The sequence below is a fragment of the Pseudorasbora parva genome, chromosome 20 (assembly GCF_024679245.1).
Source record: "Pseudorasbora parva isolate DD20220531a chromosome 20, ASM2467924v1, whole genome shotgun sequence".
Lineage (NCBI taxonomy): Eukaryota > Metazoa > Chordata > Actinopteri > Cypriniformes > Gobionidae > Pseudorasbora > Pseudorasbora parva.
In genome coordinates, this window is record NC_090191.1 from 8,845,536 (window position 1) to 8,865,735 (window position 20,200).

A 20,200-nucleotide genomic window follows, 5' to 3' on the forward strand; every position below is an offset into this window, starting at 1 on the left:
TGTCTATAGAATTGTCCTAGACTGGTTTGGTTCCAATTGGATAAAAAACCAGGGACTAGTTCGCAAAAGTAGGTTTTTAACATAATTACGAAAATTTAATTATTGATTTTATTGACAGCAATGGTTCTAGAGGCAAAGTTGTTCATCATGAGGAGATCTATTATATGATATGCATATTTCATGGATATGTGCAACACCACGTGATTTCAGAGCCATAAAACTCGTTAGCGCCAACTAGTGGCCGATTTCTTTCAAAATTCTTACAAACCTCTAGGACCATGAGTCAAACATGCCAACTGAGTTTCGTTCTGATCAACCTCCATTAACCTTGTCTAATAGGTGCTCAAAATTCATTGGTCTATGACGGCCATGTTTTTTGAGATACACCAATGTCCTCATACACATACATGGTAGCTTGGGCCAAGACACGGCATACCAATTTTCAGGTCAATCGGACTAGCGGTCGCGTGGTTATAGTGATTTACATGTTTTTTCCCCATTATAGCGCCACCAAGTGGCCAATCGTCACGATTTTTTTATCCTGACCTCAGAATGAGTCCATACACATGTGTACCAAGTTTGGTGAAGATATCTCATTTCCTTCTTGAGTTATAGCCTCTTTAGTAAAATAGGCTCCGCCTTAAATGTACATTTCCACGCCCCTTTTCGTTCATGAGTCAAAATGTCAACATATTTTTGATAATTATTGATATTCAGACCAGATAGAACATTTTGGCACTGGTTTGGTTCTGATATGTCAAAAAACCAGGGACTAGTTTGCAAAAGTAGGTTTTTGACAAAATTCAAAATGGCGGAAAAATTTGCATACCGGAAATAAAATACCTCCTATGTTTTTTGTTCGGCTTGAGCCAAGGATTCCAATGATGTAAGACACTTGATTGTGCGACAATGGGTTTTTGAGATATAAGCAAAATAGTGACTTTTTTTTGTTTTTTGCGCTATAGCGCCACCTATTGGCCAATCTGGCTCATAATTTGATAACCTCTCCTCGATTTTTGGACTACCTATTGACAAAGTTTCAAGTCTCTAGGCCTTACGGTTTGGTCTGCACGATGAGTTTTACGGCAGAATAATAATAATAATAATAAAAATCGGTACAATTACAATAGGGTTTCAGCATTTCATGCTTGAACCCCTAAAAAAATCTTTACAATTACAATAGGGTTTCAGCACTTCGTGCTTGAACCCCTAATAAAAACCCTAACAATTACAATAGTGTTTCAGCACTTCGTGCTTGAACCCCTAATAATAAAAATCAGTACAATTACAATAGGGTTTCAGCACTTCGTGCTTGAACCCCTAATAATAATGATTATTCATGTGATTATAATAAATTTATTCATGTGATGGCAAAGCTGAATTTTCAATACTATTACTTATTTCAGCCCCATTACACCATTAGTGTAGTACCATTACTACAATCTTCGTGATCCTTTAGAAATTATACTAATATGATTGTTTTCTGCTCAAGAAACATTTATGATTATTATCAATGTTGTAAAAATGTTGTGCTGTTTTATTGATGAACAACAACTTTTGTAACATAAAAGCCAGCGACCAGTGGTGTATATAAATGTAACCCCTCAGGTCTTACTCGCCCTGCTCTGTGTGGGCCTCAAACCTGAGCCTCCGGCATGGGAGACGGGTGTTATAATAAGGAGGCTTGTTAGCATCCGTTGCTTGAGCACCTCTTGTGATCAATTACATTTTTAAATATTCTAAAGAGAAAATGTGTGTGATGCCACAGAATGCGTTGTTATGGGGTTACTCGTGTTCTGAATGTTTTTCAGCATTGCTATGTGGTTGCTAGGGTATTCTGGGTGGTTACCATGGGATTGATTACTGGCCATATTCAAAAGAGTCAATCCTATACCTCTTAAAGTGAGTGACCTTTGACCCAGGGTAGATCTCTTTGAAGGAGATGTATTGGTTGAAATTATAGAGTGACAGCAGTTGATTGGCTCCTTCTCGATCAGTGGATCTTTGAGAAACAGAAAGAACACAGCTTATATATATATATATATATATATATATATATATATATATATATAACCATTTTTTTCTGATTTTAAGTCTTACCGTGATGCAATGCCGATCTTGAATCCTTGACTATGGAGTGAGCTCAGGATCTTTTCAGTATCTTGGCAAACGGGAACTTCAGCAAATCTCGAATCCCGCACTGTTCCGCTGGAGCAAAGAAACAACAGCAAAAACAACTGGGTAAACAAACATCTATAAATCAAAAGAACAAACGGTGAATGAACACAATATCTGGAGAAGACCAACCTGTCATCGATGTGAAAAGGTGCCTGAACATGAGCGTCAGAAAATAATGGCCAGAGGGTGAAATCTAAAAGACAAAAAGGTAAATAAATGTAAAAAATAAATACATGTACACACACACACACACAGACACACACACACGCAGTAAGATTTTTTTTAATGTTTTTAAAAGTAGTATCTTCTGCTCACCAAGGCAGCATTTATGTTATTAGAAATACGAAAAGCTGTAATTTACAGCTGTATTTTATTAAAATATATTTTAAAATGTAATTCATTCCTGTGGTGCAAAGCTGAATTTTGAGCACCATTACTCCGGTCTTCAGTGTCACATGATCCTTCAGAAATCATTCTAATATGATGATTTACTGCTCAAGAAACATTTATAATTAATATTAATGTTGAAAACAGTTGTGTAAAATTTTTTTTTAAGATTCTTTGATACAAAGTTCAAAAGAACAGTATTTATCTGAAATATAAAGCTTTTGCAACATTACAAATGTCTTTACTGTCACTTGATCAATTAAATAACTGTACATAATTTATGTATTCAAGTTCTTTTCCAAAAAAATTAATACAATTCTTACCGACCCAAACCATTTAATTGGAAGGACAATGTTACAAAATATTTTTTATTTCAGATAAACACTGTTCTATGTTAACCACTAACACAAGACAGAGCGACGAATCAGTGACTACGTTTACATGGACAGCAGTAATCTAATTATTGACCTTATTCTAAATAAGACAATATTCTGATTAAGGTGTTTACATGAGTTGCTTTTAGAGTACTCCGTTCATGTTCCCGTTTTACATGTGATAGAACATAGATCGATTATGGCACGTCATTACGTCCCCATGCCACGCTATGGTCTCCAACATCCAATCATAGTGTGACTTTGGCAGGTGTGTTAATTTTATGGGCTCAGGAAACCTGCTAACTTCACCTGCGGGTGTCGCTGTTGGACAGTGTTACTTTACATTAAGAAGTACTAAAAAAAAAACACTCATTTTTATAACGTTTTATATACATTTACTTTAATTTATTTGTGTAATAGTATGTATTGTCTATTTCTGTTTTTTTGAAGAGACACTGCTCCTCTTTCCTCCTTATTGACAGCCTACATTTATAATAATAGCTTTGATTAATGATGAAAAAGGTTTAAAAATCGTGACTGTTTGGATTGTTTTTCCTGCCGTCGAGCCACAGGCGTTCACTGAATGACCCATCTGGTTTGCGATTACAGATACAAACTTATTGTATTTTACTTTTACAATGAGCATTATTACAACAAAAATAAAAATATAGAGAGAGGACGCAGTGTTCAGAATGAACAGTCAAGCAAAACACACACCACCCATAGCAACGCGTTATGACAACGACATTTCAGACTCACAGATAGGTAAAAGATAAACGTGACTTTTCCGCCATTTGTTACTGTTTTGTACACATTGTTATATTAATTATAATTCCAATTCTGTTTTATTGGCCACAATATTATCGATGATTGTTGAGGGGCACATTTGATTAATTTTCAAAAAGGGCAGAGGCTCCAACCCACAAAGCCTCCCCTCTGCACTCCCCTGTTGTGCGTAACGTTATGTGTCCTGTCACAAAATGCGGTGAAATATCCGACATGACATTAATAGTTAGATTAGTGTGTACATGTCTCCGATAATGCAACTAAAATAGGCATACTCCACATGTCTTAATCCATTTTATGTTCAGTTAGATTATGACTTTAATCAGATTAAGGTAAATAGAAATCGCTGTCTACATGGTAGCCTCTTAATCAGAGTATTGTCTTAATCAGATTAATATCGGAGTATTGTTGTCCATGTAAACGTAGCCACTGAAACAGACGCTAAGAAAAAGCTCGCCAGTCCACTTCCTCTTCTTCTTTTGGTTAATGGTGATTTACAGAACCTACTTAATACAGATTGCCACCTACTGGATGGTTGTGCAATCATTTTTTCAATGTTTTCTTTTAATAAATAATCTTTAAAGGTCCTTTTCTTCGCAATCCCATGTTTCAAATTTTAGTTAGCGTGTAATGTTGCCGTTAGAGCATAAATAATACATGTAAAATTATAAAGCTCAAAGTTTAATGCCAAGAGAGATTTTATTTAACAGAAGTTCCCATTCAAAGCCTACAGCGAACGGCTGGTTTGGACTACACCCCTGCACTTCCTTGCAGTAGAACAGTTTGTTGACTAACCCTCCGCCCACAAGTACACGCAAAAAAGGGGGCGTGGTCTTGTTTCTCTCCCACTTGGAGAAGAGCACCCATAGGCTCTGTGCACAAAGCGTAGTGACGAACTTCCGCTGTCGCCAGAAGTCGGCATTTCTGTTTCCGGTTTTCTAACGCATCGGCCAGAATGTCTTGCTTTACTAGATGTCTCCAGGACCTTCCAAAAATAAGCGTCAGCGATGTTCATCGCATCGTCGATGCCTGGTCTCCTGCTCCGACAAGCAAGAGGGACAAGGGATTTAAACTTTATATATCAAGTTACCTGCACAACTACGAGGGTAAGTAGTTTAATCTAACGTGTTATGCCGGCAGATAGCGGCTAAGCTAGTTAGCGACGTATTCGTTTGTAGTGTAAAGTTAGTATAGAAGTTTGTTTTTCTTAATTTTAAACGCAGACGGTTCTTTTGTGATAATTGTAATCTCAATGGCATTAACTTGCTCTCCTCTCAGTTTCTAATAAAGATCAGGGCACAGGCGCTGTCACTGTCAGGGCATTGTGCTACAGGTCCATGAGGAAAGCAGAGAAACCTCACAGTTTGAGAGTATGGTGAAGCTAGAATTGATAAGCCAGCAGTTGTAGGCTTGTTACTTTAATAGCCCGGTGTTCCTGATGTTCCTGGGGATTTAGCAAAGGTAATCTTGTTTAGTATTATTATAACTCTTAAATGAGTAACGTTATGTAATGAAAAGAGTGGTTAAAATTGACAGGTGAGTTTACTTTGCTTGTCCCCATTCGGGTTACTGCATGCGTTCTTGTTGATGTTATAACGTTAATATTATTACTTATATAACCCGGTGTTCCTGGGGACTCAGCTAAGGGCATTCATGTTTAATGTAACTATATTGTAGGCAGGTAAGTTTCCCTAGCTGGTCCCCTCTGGGTAAAATGTGTTCTTGTTCAAGTTTTCCTCAACTCAGTCATTCGTTTAAGATACAATCTTGTATTATTTAAAGGTATTAGGCTAACATGTTTCAAATAAACATTTAAGGATTTTGTTGGCATATTATACTACATAATCTAGAATATTAGATATAGAATGAAAAAACAAGATTATGTCCTAAACAAATGATTAAACAGTGATCAAGCAATGACAAATCAGTATTTAATACTTCATTTTACTTATGCAGGTGGTGTTGAAAGACTCCAGTCCTGTGGAGCTTATTGAACACAGCTGCACATGTGTTGCTGGAGCTGCATTATGCAACCACTGTGTTGCTTTGCTGTTCCAGTCAGCACATTACTCTGAACTGAATATGTCAGTGGTCCCTCCTGTGCTAAGCTGTACTGAAGGGGAACAGCAGTGGCACAAGCCCAGAACTTTGGTAAGTGTGCACTATAATTATAGACCTGTGGCTATATTTTCTAACTACATCTAACTTTTAACTGTATCCTCAATAACTTGATAGGGTATTAAGCCAGGCCCTGTGGAAAAGATGGTCGTGTTGTCTGCTAAGCCAAAGTGTAGAGCAACAACTGAGGGTGTAAGGTAAAAGCTGATTATTGGAGATTTATTACATGTTGCATGTTAAATTAAAATTCCTTTGTGGATATGCCACTTTCCACTCATGAAAGTTTTATGTTCTACACAGGAGCACACTCTACAAAGGCCTGACTGGAGATCTACCTGATCTATCCGTCCTTCAGGTGAGTAGGGATATAACAATCAAATTTCACTGTACAGTTTATCATAACCAAAATCTGTAAACCAATATTTCATGATTTTCTGATTACAAATCCATGCATAACACACTGCGGATAGAAATTACAGAAAAAAAAGTTACTGGTATGATAATAGTGGTTATTTTATATTATTATATTTAGCGAATTGTTATATTATTATTTCCCAGGTGAAAGAGGTATATAAAGATTTCTCTATAGCTGAGGCACCGATGATCTGCAGCTTGGGCGTCAGCTGTGAAATTCCCCTGGTCGACTCTGCCCTGGGCAAGGTTCAAGCTGGTAGTCCCTTGTCCTACCAACAACCTGCAATAGCAAACCGAAACCTCTCCTTCCATGCTGCCCCACCACAACCATCTGTGCCTCTTCAGAACTACCGCCTACAGCCATCTAGTTGCATGTATGTCTGTACTGAACCACAACAGCTACACTGTAAGAGTCTGGAGGTCACCTGGGACATGGCACACAAATATGAATGTGCTACCAGAGACCAAAGTTCATGTACTGAATGGCATCAGCTAAGGAGGCATAGACTGACTGCCTCACGGTTTCGGGAGATCTGCCAGGTTCGAGAGAACACAGAAGAAGGTCTGGCGAACCGGATACTGCAAGGGACCCGGCAGACGGCAGCTATGAAGAGGGGGCTCGAATTGGAGGCAGATGCAATTTGGGAATATTGCCAAATAAAAAGGGTCAACCACTACCCCTGTGGATTAGTAATTCACCCAGATGCTCCTTGGCTGGGTGCATCACCAGACGGGTTAATCTTTGACCCTTCAGAGCAATGTCAGTTTGGGCTGGTTGAGATTAAATGCCCAAATGTTAAAAGCTATGTCGACTGCCCATATCTGAAAATGAAGGCAGGCAAATTGGAGCTAAAACCAACACATGCTTACTACTGGCAAATACAGGGGCAGATGTTATTAACAGGGATGATTTGGTGTGATTTTGTTGTTTCAGCCGAGGAAGACATACTCATCCAAAGAATTTACAGAGACAATGATGTCTTGGATGTGATCAGAGGGAAAGTAGACAGGTTTTATTTCTATGTCTACATACAGAAATGTCTGCTTCAGGAGTAGGACTTCAACTAATGTTTTTTTTGTTTATTGTTTCCTTTTAAATGTTTTATGCTTTGTGTTATTATTAAAATTTAAAATTAAAGATGTTTTTATGATTAATAAAAGTATGTTAACACTGAGCACCCCAAGAAAAAGACTAGTCATTTATAACCATTGTACTAAAGGCAGATGTCTCTGGCACTACAACCGTCTTTAACAGCAAATGATAGTAAATGATTACATGACCATGCCTGTGATTTTTAGGTGTTTATTATGTTCCACCTACAAGTTAATATGAAAGTTTACAAAAATATTTACAAATTATATCTGAGAATCATTTTGCAAGTTTAGTTATTCTTATGAATTTGTTGAACAAATAGTTAATATAAATCTCTTTAAAATATGGCAACAGTAGCTCACAAATGTATAAACATATTTACTAATTATATCAGGCAATTTACAAAATGACAGTTATTATTTTGTGAACACAAGTAGTTAACATCAACCTCTTTAGAAAATGGCTACAGTATCTCACTTCATAATCTCCATTTCTTGACCAAAGGTCCATTTTGGTAGTTTGAGAGGAGACAAGCAACTGTAAAGATTTGATTTATGCTCCCTGCAATAGAGAGAGGGATAGTAGTGTCAAAGAGTTTATTCTCTTTAACTCTTCTGATTAACCTTTCGATGTGTACTCTCAAACGGGCAATGGACTGCGTCTTCAGAACATCTACCTCAGACATTTGGGCCTTCTTGGAGAGGAAGGCAGGACGATGAACAGGCCCAGGTACAAGGTCATCCACCAAGAATCCCTTGTCCACCATGATGGCCATGTCAGGTGTTAAGAGTGATGTAATCCCTGACTGACGAAACACCTCTCTGTCACTCATGGAACCCTCAAAGAGTGCTGACACAAAAGTCAGGGCTCCGTGAGGGGACATGCCCACCATAGCCTTAAAGGTGCAATGGGACTTGTAGTTTGAAAAAACTTCGCTCTGAAGGAGCAGGGATGAAGGTGTTTGACACCGTAGCTCTGTACAATCAAGCACTACTTGTGTGTTGCTGTAGCTGCCATCAAAGTCCCGAGGAAGACTGGCCTTCACAGCTGCAGGAGACATCCATATACAGACTGAGCCCAGTAAGCTGTAGAGGAAGTTGGCCCAGGTCACAATGATTCGGCTGACTGTTGCTCTGTGGATGTTAAATCTGTGAGCCAACTCTCTCTGGGTACAGCCAGTGGACAGGTATGTGAGGAAAAGAAAAAGCTCATCTATCGGCAGCAGTTTCTGGGAAGAGATGAGTTTAATGAGTAGGGGTGTACCAAGATAATGCAATACAAACATGTAACAATATGTATCATGGATGGTAACAATCTGTATTGTGTATAATACAGATTGTCACCCAAAAAGAAAATTACTGTGATAGAAAAAAAAAGTTTACAGAGTGAACTTATTTTTAGTGTCAGTACTACATGTATCTCTCATATTGGGGTGTGTGTGTGTGTGTGTGTGTGTGTGTGTGATTGAGAGAGAGAAAACTTACAGTTGGTCTGGATATAGGGCTTTCAATTGATGTGCTAGTGGCATAGGGTTTCTTTGCCCTGGTGACCCTAACCATTTTTGCTGTTGCTGTCTCGATCAGGTTCCAGAACGCCATCAGATGCTCGTATGAGGGGAATCTAAAATACAGTATTACAATCAAAATTAGTTGTTTTCGTCATACAAGCTCAAGAATATGATTAAGATGACAGTGAAAAACAATTACTTGGTCAGTTAGTCAATCAGTAAAATGTTATGAGATGATGTTGATATTACAACTGTCTTACCTGGTGTAAAATCTGATGTCTTCGGGCGACGAAGCAAACCGTTTAAGTCCAAATGAGTGATGAAGGTGAACTGTTTGGAGCTGCTCCCTCAGTGCCTCGATTTCCCTCAACGCATCTTCATACTGCTTTCGGTCTACACATACAGTACGACTGGTAGCGTAGTCGTGGTCTACAACCATCGGAACCATGGCGGGATGCTCAATGTCTTCCTCGGGTCTCGGCGGGTCAGGTTCTGGACTTGGTGGTCGAGATCGGCGCTCCCAAACACCGGCCCGTGACACCTTTGTATAGTTATTCCACTCGAATAACGATGGAACAGAACCTGCTGCTAAAACCCGTCTACCCTTAGCAGAAGTGCGGATTTCATTCTCGGTGAAATGTCGACTGCATACCTTGGTGTGAGTGGTAACCGAAAATCGCGCCCTCCTTATTTTGTGCAACCACTGCGCACGAAGGTTGGTGTCCTTCGGGAAGCGGTGGAAGCTCAAATGGCTGTTGTACCGACTTGAAGCCGAGCAAAGTGGCACACAGCAATGCTCCTTAGACCCACTCATGGTACTTTGAAATCTAGATGTGTCTCGCACATTATATTTCTTTTTCCGTACAACAACAGCAGCACACATCTTGTTTGTTTGTTTATAGCGGATGAAGACAGGAAGTAAACCGGAAACTGATATGCCGACTTCTGACAATAGCGGAAGTTCGTCACTGCGCTTGTGCACGTAGGCTATTGAGCGTGTCCATCTCCCTGTTATGGTAAGAGGCGGGACCTTTCCGGGCATGTTATATTCCACACTGTAAACACAAAGCCTCAAAAACGCATGAAAAACGGGACCTTTAAATTATAACTTGCTTGATGCTAATTAATTGAATGCAGATGATATGTGCGAGATGACAGTAAAATAAATAAAATATATTTGAATTGCATTAGCATTTAACTTCTTTTGTATTATTTTGTATTCTAATTCTTTAGAATTAATTTAATAATATTGTATATTATATAACTGAAACAAATGTGGTTATATTAATAACTATTTTAATTATATAACACATCTGAATACCTCTTAAGCAAACTAACCCTGGAACATAACCTGTTCCGGAGCAGATTATGTTTAGAGAGGGAGTTGCCATGTTACTTACATACCCTGAAAGTTTTTTTTTGTTTTTTTCATACCCTGAAAGTTACCTCCGTTTATGGAACCGAAAGTTGAGGATATCCACTTGCTCTTAGACATACCGGGGCACATCTCACAACCGGCTTTCTGGATTACCCCAGTGATTAACTGCGGTCAAGCTAGCCGCGCTTCGAAAATCGAGGTGTGAGCTGTGACTTTTTCATGGTATGCTGGGTGACGCGTATGTAAAAAAAAATGCACCTGACGCATCGAGGATGGGTTCACTTTCGCTCTATTGTTCTGCTGCTTTACTCTCATGACACACACACACACACACACACACACACACACACACACACACACTATTATATTTATATATTTTATGTTATTAGCCTATATGTTTTATAAAACATATAGGCTTATTATAATATAAAATTCTAACAGCTAACTGTTATATATCACCATTTTTACAAAAGGTAAAGAGTTTTGAACATACATTTTATAGTATTACTATTAACATCACACATAGTTTAAAAAAATACCATAGGCTAGTATCTATCAACAGTTACTGCTGCTGCATTAAAAATATCAGCCAGTGTGCTTAAAAATATTCTGTGGTTTCTACATAGTGAAATATCACATAAGTGTATTTATCTTGGCATTTACTGAGCGTTACTCTGAAGTAAAAAGCTAAACAATAACTGTAGAAACTTACCGAGGTCGAACACTATTAATTTCGGTTTAGACATCTTTGATTTGTGACTGACACGGAACTTAACAGAACTCAAAATCACACGAACAGCAACCTACTTCTGGTTTGCCGGTAAGGAGGAAGTAGCGTCATTACGTCATCAACGCGTAGGTTAAGTAGCTTTGATGTCTTTAAACATGAACTTCTCAGACAATAATAAAAATATTACATATAATTTTAAGTATTAATCATGTTGCATATTGTAATTCACATTAAAAAGTATTAAGTATACAGTATTAATTGTGTTTTTCACCATCAAATGTTAATGATTGAGTGTGATCATTATAAATTGAATTGTTATTGAATTTGCTTATGATGATTTAACTTGCAAATGTGCAGAAGATTGCTGAGGAAATGTGCTGAGAATTTTGCAAGATGCCTAAAGGGTGTGAAACAAGGATAAGCAGATGTGGTACGAGGTCAAGCAAGGGTGAGACCGCGGGAGTAGGGGGTCTCTAAGATGGAAAAAATACCAGAGCTGTAAGTAAGAAGAAAGTAGAAGTACTACAACGACAACCCTACTCAAGTAAAAGTAAAAAGTACTTGATTTTAAATGTACTTTAAGTATTAAAAGTAAAAGTACTTGTATAACAGTTTGTTATATTAATGTCTATATTCTAATAATTAAAATGAAGAAAACAGTATGGGCTGTGGTGCTTTAATTTAATTCGTTTTGGGTTAATGTAGGCTAATTGTGCTTATCATCTGCTGCCCAGTTTACATTCTGACTCACAATATCAGGGTTATCAGCAAAGTTAAATATCTATTCAGAAGTAACATTTTCATCAGCTTTGATTTATTTAAATCTTCATATTTATGAGGATTAATCTTATAAGATATGCTTCAGCTTTCCTTTTATATTCTTAAATTTGATCAATAAATTAAATTAGAATAACGTTTGTTAAATTAAATAATTTACACTGACAAACTGCATTAAATAATGTTATGAGATTGTTTTAAATATATATATTTTAATACAAATAAGAAACGTTGGAAAGAATGTTTAATCATGAAACTAAACAACCAGTAGGTGGCGGAAGGTCTTAATGAGTAAGTCATTGAGTCGGTTCGTTCAAACGGCTGATTCGTTCATGAATGAGGCAGTCGTTTATGAACAGGTCATTGAATCTTTGATTCAACCGATTCATTCAAACGCTGAATCATTAATTACCACACTATTGCTGTGAGATGCGTTGTGGTTCTGATGTGGAAATATGATCTGATCTAGGAAATATTTTCGCTGCTGTAATAGAACAAAAGTTTATGGAACTATCATGAGATCAGTGTCACATTTTCAGTCGTGATGGTATTCAGGAATTCCGTTTTTTCCGTTTTAATTTTTGCAAATTCCGTTTTTTCCGTTTTAATTTTTGCAGATTCCTTTTTTTCCGTTTTAATTTTTGGGAATTCATTTTTTTTTACCCTTTGCTGTTATTTTAGTTTAAAAAAAAGAGTGTTCTTTTAATGTTAATATAATAGAACATAAAACTAAAAATAAGAATGACCTTAAATTTATTGAGGTAACAAACATCATATTTACTTTTTAGGACAAATACTGCATGTCATGATGCAACATAACACTGCACTTCAAGTACTTCAAATATTAATGGTTATGAGCTTTAAACTTTCCGGTAAAATACATTATATTAGTTTATATAAGTAAAAATGAAAGTCCTCCATTAGCTTTTTCTTTCAAGTTAATTTTTTAAAAATTAATAAGAATCATCTTTTACATACAGTACTATTAAAGGTGCACTATGCAACTTTTCGTCCACTGAAGGGGACCTATTCTAAACGGCTCGCGAGTACCGAGACTTTCATTATGACGGGATGGGACACAGTCACCGGGCGCCTGCACTTCCGCTTTTTCCGGTCAGGTAAAAACAGCTATTTTTATCATAGATACATTTAAGGGGCCAAAGGCTTCGGCCATCCGTCTGCTCTCTTCCCTGAACTGAAATGAAGTAGTGGGCTGTACTTACCACACAATTGACATCAGGTTCAAGTACGCCCACAAGCCGTGCGGGTTATTCGTGTATTGCAGGCATACCGCCTCCCATGGCCGAAACTGGTATTACGATACCTAACGGGCCGGGGCTAGTAATGCTAAAGCTAATTAAGGTTGATATTTCTGCAGCACTATAACTTGACACATTTTTAATGACATCATCGCCCTTATTTCATCTCATTCTTTTGATGCGTGTAGGTCATTTTTTGGATATTTTTACCTCAATTTTTAAATATGGCACCTTTAAGTAAAACATTTAAAGCTGAAAATTAACATGAAAAAAAAACACATTTCACCATGAAATAATGTAGTGAATTGTTCTATGTGTTAAACAATCACCATTATGATCCAGAGCTGTGAAAAATAAAAATAAAATACACGAAAACACAACACTGCCAGAAGTTTTTTCCCCAACTTCAAAGGCCCCTTTAAATGATTAAAACTAGAGGCTTATCTTAACTTTAAGATTACTTTTATCATGTAAACTACCCATATACAGGATGTTATATGCATGTGTTTGGAACAGAGGGGAACCAAGGGGGTAATCTAGCACTCGGAAAGCGTTCCACCCATAGGGACGGAACCATTGCTAACCAAGCCATCACCTGCTGTTAGCATTCATTTTTGAGTCACTTTGACAGTGAATAACTTTACATCTGAGGCGTTTAAAGACTCCATTGTTTATTTCTAAAGAAACACGACAATGTATAAAAGGCTCCATTACCTTGTATCTTACACTATCGCCCCGCAGAAGCTGTTTTTGTAAAAATAGGCTAATGATTGCATCATAACCAACGCGACTCTGTCGCACAGTTGAGAAATTACCGTATAGACCTGAGGAGACGCTCGCAGGCAATCTTTTACTGTCTATGAGACAGTCGGGGGGACGTGGAGACATAAAGTCTGATAAAGTCAAGGGAGATGGATGGGGAGAAGTCCATAGTGAGCCAAAAGCAATGGGACAACACATTTAAACAACGTGATTCAGATTTTACTTTCCACAACTACTAGAAGACCTACAGCTGTCACGCCGGCTTCACACTGCACGCGTAAGCAGGGCGTAAGCAGCGCGTATTTTTTTCGGCGCCCATGTTAATCAATGAGTGCATTCACACCGGCAGCAGAGGCAGCGCAGCGGCGCGTAGCAGGAGCAGAGCAGAAGCGGCAGTGCCGCGATCGTTTCGGCGCCAGGTCTATTTTTGACGCGCTGCTCACGATGAATTAAAGCCACAGTACATTGTTCTGATCAAAATTAACCTGGTTAACATGAAAAATAACACATTTAACCATGAAATAATTTAGTGAAGTGTTCCGTGTGTTTCTCAGTCACCATGACATCCAGCGCTTTGGAAGAAAAAAAAGTTCTACACAAAAAAACGAAGTCACTGCCATAAGTTTTTGCCTGAACTACAAAACTAATTTTAAATAATGTATGCCAGTTTAGCTTAAATTAAATATGAATTAAATTATGTATATATTATAACTATATGCTGGCATAACAGAAACGATAAACAAAAAGCAAGTGGTGTCACAGGCAGTGTTCTTCAGAGTGCACCTGTCCTGGAAAGACAGCAATGGATGACACTCTCATCGTGGAGGTTTAGAAGCACACAGTTCTCTGTGATCCACACAGTTTGCTTTATAAAGACTTGCAAGTGAAGGAAAAAGCATGGGAGGAAGTTGGTGAGCGTGAGCGGCTCTTGGTGCTGATGGTACGTCATTTTTAAGTGTTTTTGACAGTCTTTCGTTGTCTCACGAACGAACAACTAAATATGGATAGGTAAATAGAATATACACACATTAATATAGCACACAAACAGTATAGACATGTAGATAGACTATGATGTGCGTTATTTTGTCATTTTTTTTAAAAACGTTAGATAATTTGCTCATATAGTTATTAATTATTCGATAAATCATTAAGAAGTTTCCTCTTAGTTATTACAGTCATTTATGAATTATCTTTAAGAGGTTTATGATGGGTAATGCATGTAAATTTGATGCCTATCCAATATTTCAAGACGATTTCCTGAAGTTTCTCTTTTTAGCAATGTGCTTTTCATGGACATTTAGTGCGATGGCCTTTCTTCTATCAAAAACTCGCACTAAACGAAATAAAAAAAACATCAGAAACAAGTGAAACGATTTTTTAAAAATAATGATAAATGCTTCATGATAAATCTGAATCTTTGCTTTATTTCCATTTCAAATACATTAAAGAGAAATGCAAACTTATCCATTATAGAGTAGCCTACTCAGTATACAACTGCGCGTGACAACTGCGCGCGACAAACGCTGCCTGTGTGAAAGGAAAAAGTGTGCGCGCTGCTACTGCTTTACACACGCGCTGCTTCAGCGCTGCCTACGCCCTGCTTACGCGTGCAGTGTGAAGCCGGCGTCAGACAGGAGGCTCACGTCACATCTATGTCGTCAAGCTCAGTCTGAGCCTGCTCAGTTCGCTCAGCCATCAGGAAGTGAATGCGTCTAATTGACCTCACTTTCTGCCGTTGAAGTCTATGGGAACGCTCTGTCCATTTCTTTTACTGTCTTTGAGGGGAACACCGTCGCATTTGCAGCAGATATGCTGCCAAGAATGACAGGGGTCGAGCAGACCACCAGAAAATCAGACAGAATGTACAATATTTGTCTTTATTTGCAATACACGAGCCGCAGTTCAGCTGCGCGCGACCAATGCTTAACTTTTTCGCTGACGAAAGCAGAGCCGTGGAGACCAACTTCGCCATACTTTCATTGTTTTGAAGGGGGAGCTGAAATGACGGGAGAGGTTGTGTCGCAAAGATTTGCTTCCCCCGGTGTTGTGTAATATTCAGTTCCTGTGAAAAACTGTTCCAATGGGCAGGGCATACATAGCCTGGTTTTACCAGACTCTCGTACATTTCATTTGTACATAGAGTCTGGCCACCCTTCATTGACAAGGGTTTATTTCCACGAAGGCGGGCACCCTGTTGAGGTTTAAAACTATTGGATCTGCCCTGAGCCACTCTGGATCTGCCATAACCAATCGCTAACGTTGGGTCGTGACGTATGTCATGCGCCCTTCGCCTGTTTCACTCATGGAAATCCGACAAAATAAAATAACACATGTGCATGCCACCTCAGTAATAAAACTATAGGATAAAACCTAAAACTCGTGCATTCGGATTGCGATTTATTCACGCCACGTTGGAGAGGAGAGTTTTGTGTTCGGGAACGCGGCGCTCACGTGGGCCGTAACATGATTGTATGCTGTAAATAAAATGTCATATGCTTGGTATGATAATAAATGCTGCTATAAATAACGGACCAATTCAAATGTTTAAGTGCTTTTATTTTAATTTGTTTGAGCGGTGATGAAATATATTGCCCTTCTAAATACTTGCCAGCATTTTAAGGAAATACAAGTCTATAAATGCATCCTAATAACAGCAAAGCAACCGTATGGTGTTCTGCAGTGGTCAAAAATGATTATAAACAGTGAATTTTGAAGTGATATATTGTTGAAAACTCAAGAGATGTGGATTCGGACAGCTATTACATCAACACGACCTTGCGTTTGTCAAAAGCAGTCGGTAACTCGGCCGGGGATTTTTACGCGGGTGGTGAGAGACGGACGGCAATAAAATAACTGACCAGTCCCTGTAACTTAAATGATGGCAATACCTTCCGACCCCACGAGAAACAGTTACCGTCCGAATAGCTTCAGCCAACTCCTTCATCACTAACGAAGCAATCTGGGACATCAAACTTTTCCCGAATTTACCCTGCTGGAGGGCCACAACATCATGGCCACCAACAAACCCCAGCAAAGACTGTTATTGCTCCGGCTTTAACTTCTGGATATTCGGCAGCGGTGCCACAATGCAATGAATGGTTTAGTTTGCATCTTTCTCCGCCGCCATTACTGAACTACATCTCAAACTAGCGCTCGACATCAACGTCATCGTTCTCAGCCACTCCCTCTGTTCGCTGATTGGACCGGTAAAAATTTGTTCGGAGAAAACCTAAGACTACACAGCAGTCCCAGACATAGTACTGAAGGAAAATGAAAATTGAGCGGAAGTACATAGGAGGGCAGAGCCAGGCTAGGGCATACATGCATATTCATGAGTATTCGCCAGCTGTGGGCACGGGTTTATTGGAATACAAACGAATGGATTGAAAGGGGTTGTTGTTTTTTTTGGGATCACATGTTCGGTGGATTATTTCGATAAGGCAATACAGCCGAATCGACTCGCGTGAATGGATTTACTTGTAAGCCTACAACTGTTTGTAATCTTTACATAATATGCCGTTCGGCTTTGCATGTGCTTTTATCAGAACGCTGGTTATTCATGGTTTTGTCATACATTTTTTTTGCCGTGTAGCCTGTTTATCTTTAGGGATAAAACTAGTCGCACAACTATTCGTTGTTTTTCGCATCTTTGTAAACGGTGTCCCTATAGTTGTCATTTATTTTGCAGATCTGAATGAAATGACAAATAACATTCAAATGCAAGTTTTAATAGATATTTTTAAATGTTCTCTGATGTTTTGTGTTTACTGTTGGCAGTTTTCAAATATGGGTCATATGCTGACACCCATAAGCACTCATAACACTCATAAGGTACTTTGGCCATCAAGTTATGCAACTTATTTGGCTATTGCATTTAAATAAGTTTATTTCCTTTGGATTCATTCTAGAAATGTAGCGCTGTAAAAGAAAGAATGTAAAGTATTCACACAATGTATTCTTTGTTCTGATAAGCTGAGTGTTAAAATGCAAATTAAGAGAAAAGCAATGATAGATTTATCAATCCTTTTTTTAATCATTCATTGTAGTCATTGAATAAATACCAAAATAATGCATTTCACATGATAAGCTTAAGCAGAATGCATGTTCTCTGAAGATGCACAAACAAGACAAAAAACAATAACAAAAGCTTAAACAAAACTAAGGGCCTTGGCATCCATGACAAACAAAATATCCTTTCAAATTGGGTCTGTTAACACAATCATAGTGATACCATCCATTGCAGCAGTCACACTGAATCTGAAAGAGACAGTGACATTATAACAAGTTTTAAAGCATGAGCATACTTAAAGCATAGGTCAAAATTCAAAGAAGTATTTACAGACCCAAGTGTCCTGTGCATCCTCCCTCTGCATGAGGATATTTGTCCCCACATGCCAAGCAGAGGTCAGAGAGGTCCTCTGTGGAAATAAAGGTATATACACACATATGATGCATGTCATATATAATACATATATCTGAGCCGTTCAATGTCCCACGTAAATAATTAGTATGGCCCAGTTTTACTACAGTGTCCCACCTTTTTTTCTTGCCCATATTTCTTGTAACACTAGAGAGAGAGATAGAGAGTTCATTGCAAGCTTAAAAGTTATTTATATGAAGATGTGCATGCATGTTGGCAGAAGAATACATACAGAGTTTTGAAGGACAGTTAGTTTGGAGTGCAGGCTGGGTGGTAACAGCACAGGCAAGAGGCTGGGTGGCAACAGCACGGGCAAGAGGCTGAGTGGCAACAGCACGGGCAAGAGGCTGGGTGGCAACAGCACGGGCAAGAGGCTGAGTGTCAACAGCACTGGCAAGAAGCTGGGTGGCAACAGCACGGGCAAGAGGCTGGGTGGCAACAGCACTGGCAAGAGGCTGGGTGGCAACAGCACGGGCAAGAGGCTGAGTGGCAACAGCACGGGCAAGAGGCTGAGTGGCAACAGCACGGGCAAGAGGCTGGGTGGCAACAGCACGGGCAAGAGGCTGGGTGGCAACAGCACGGGCAAGAGGCTGGGTGGCAACAGCACGGGCAAGAGGCTGGGTGGCAACAGCACGGGCAAGAGGCTGGGTGGCAACAGCACGGGCAAGAGGCTGGGTGGCAACAGCACGGGCAAGAGGCTGGGTGGCAGGATGTGCAAGTTGAATGTGGGTTGTGGGGTGAGGGACAGGTATAAAGGAAACACTGAAAGGAAGCATTTCTTTTATGGTGGAAAGCTGTGTTGTATGTGGGAGGGTAATGTAGTGCAAAAAAATGAGAGGGGGTTGCAGAACAGGGGTGTAGCCAGGTGGGTTAGGGAGGGCTGAGGACACTGTGACAGGAAACAAATCATCGGTGTGTTTGGGAAGTTTTAAAGGGGTATGTGGCAAGGGGGGCGTGGTTCAGCGAGGTCTGCAGCGGGAGAGAGAGCCGCGGGACAAGCGGTACGTGAGTGGGTTGGAAGCAGATTAATAACACCTGTCTCTTGTTCTAGTAATGAGCGCGGAGAGGGGATAAAACAGCAGTGGAACCGGAGATCGAGGAGAGAGAGAACCCGGACGGTTGATGCGAACCCCCATGTATTGAGACTGAGTACCGGAAGCCGGAAGTGCCGACCCGGAAGTGATCGAGAGATCGTGTTATGAGATTCCACACTTGAATGTGTGTGTGCTGACAAGTTTATTGAGAAAATAAAGAGAAAGCATCAACCGTCCAGCCGACCCCTTGTCCTCTTCCTTCCTCCTTATATCGAACTTTGCTACAGTGGTGCCGAAACCCGGGAAGGAAGTAGGACCGCGCCGCCGCCATGACTACTCCAACGCCCTCCGCCACGCCGTTTGCGGACATTATCACCTCTCTCGCGGCCCTCCACCAGGAACAACATCAGTCAATGCTGGAGCTGCGGGCGGACCAGGAGCGCCGATTCGAGGCCATCGTCCGCGGCCAGCAAGAGGACCGCGAGAGGTTCCGGAGCTGGATAGACCGGGAGGTTCGCACCGAAGCCGCCGGGCTCGCCAGCGCACCGGTCCACGTGCCCCTACACAAGATGGGGCCACAGGACGATCCCGAGGCCTTCATTGACCTATTTCAAAAAGCGGCGGAGGCCTGCGGGTGGCCCCGGGCACAGTGGCCGGTGCGCCTTATTCCACTGCTCACCGGAGAAGCCCAGGCGGCCGCCCAACAACTGCCGGTGGCGAACCTCCTGGATTACGAAGATCTGAAGAGGGCCATCATCCAGCGGGTCGGTCGGACCCCCGAACAGCACCGTCAGCGTTTCCGCTCGCTAGAGTGGGGGGAGACCGGCCGGCCCTTCGCGATGGCCCACCAGCTCCGGGACGCCTGCCGCAAATGGCTATTGGCCGGTGGAAGCGACGTGGACCACATCGTCGATCTGGTGGTACTGGAGTAGTTCATCGCTCGGCTACCCAAGAAGACCGCCGAGTGGGTCCAGTGCCACCGG

At 40.2% G+C, this 20,200-nt stretch overlaps 3 protein-coding genes across 3 annotated transcripts in view; 1 reads left to right on the top strand and 2 right to left on the bottom strand.

Moving 5' to 3' along the window:
* The window catches only part of LOC137049398 (magnesium-dependent phosphatase 1-like), a 29,599-nt gene extending 18,544 nt beyond the window's left edge, over positions 1 to 11,055 (bottom strand). Inside the window, exons 1-4 of the mRNA XM_067427953.1 lie at positions 10,948 to 11,055; positions 2,308 to 2,371; positions 2,101 to 2,208; positions 1,895 to 2,002 (exon numbers count right to left, since the gene is read on the bottom strand). Of these exons, the coding sequence (XP_067284054.1) occupies positions 1,895 to 2,002; positions 2,101 to 2,208; positions 2,308 to 2,371; positions 10,948 to 10,981 (314 nt within the window). The 5' untranslated portion in view covers positions 10,982 to 11,055. The remainder of the gene's footprint in view (positions 1 to 1,894; positions 2,003 to 2,100; positions 2,209 to 2,307; positions 2,372 to 10,947) is intronic.
* LOC137049281 (uncharacterized) lies at positions 4,596 to 7,447 on the top strand. Its single transcript, XM_067427780.1, has 5 exons — positions 4,596 to 4,831; positions 5,682 to 5,876; positions 5,961 to 6,040; positions 6,144 to 6,198; positions 6,402 to 7,447. The coding sequence occupies exons 1-5, from the start codon at positions 4,733 to 4,735 to the stop codon at positions 7,311 to 7,313; spliced, it is 1,341 nt and encodes a 446-aa protein (XP_067283881.1). The 5' UTR covers positions 4,596 to 4,732; the 3' UTR covers positions 7,314 to 7,447.
* On the bottom strand, positions 7,556 to 9,830 carry LOC137049260 (uncharacterized). The gene is made up of 3 exons (XM_067427758.1): positions 9,118 to 9,830; positions 8,835 to 8,970; positions 7,556 to 8,578 (listed from the first exon to the last, which is right to left on the bottom strand). Exons 1-3 carry the CDS (start codon positions 9,738 to 9,740, stop codon positions 7,829 to 7,831), a joined length of 1,509 nt encoding a protein of 502 aa, XP_067283859.1. The 5' UTR covers positions 9,741 to 9,830; the 3' UTR covers positions 7,556 to 7,828.
* Positions 11,056 to 20,200: the final 9,145 nt, after the last annotated feature.

Coding starts and splice junctions, on each gene's coding strand:
- LOC137049281 (XM_067427780.1), top strand. CDS start 4,733: ATGTTCATCGCATCGTCGATGCCTGGTCTCCTGCTCCGACAAGCAAGA. Junction 5,877..5,960: donor GGCACAAGCCCAGAACTTTG/GTAAGTGTGCAC, acceptor ATAACTTGATAG/GGTATTAAGCCAGGCCCTGT. Junction 6,041..6,143: donor GCAACAACTGAGGGTGTAAG/GTAAAAGCTGAT, acceptor TGTTCTACACAG/GAGCACACTCTACAAAGGCC.
- LOC137049260 (XM_067427758.1), bottom strand. CDS start 9,740: ATGTGTGCTGCTGTTGTTGTACGGAAAAAGAAATATAATGTGCGAGAC. Junction 8,971..9,117: donor GACATCAGATTTTACACCAG/GTAAGACAGTTG, acceptor ACTGTATTTTAG/ATTCCCCTCATACGAGCATC. Junction 8,579..8,834: donor GCCCTATATCCAGACCAACT/GTAAGTTTTCTC, acceptor ATCTCTTCCCAG/AAACTGCTGCCGATAGATGA.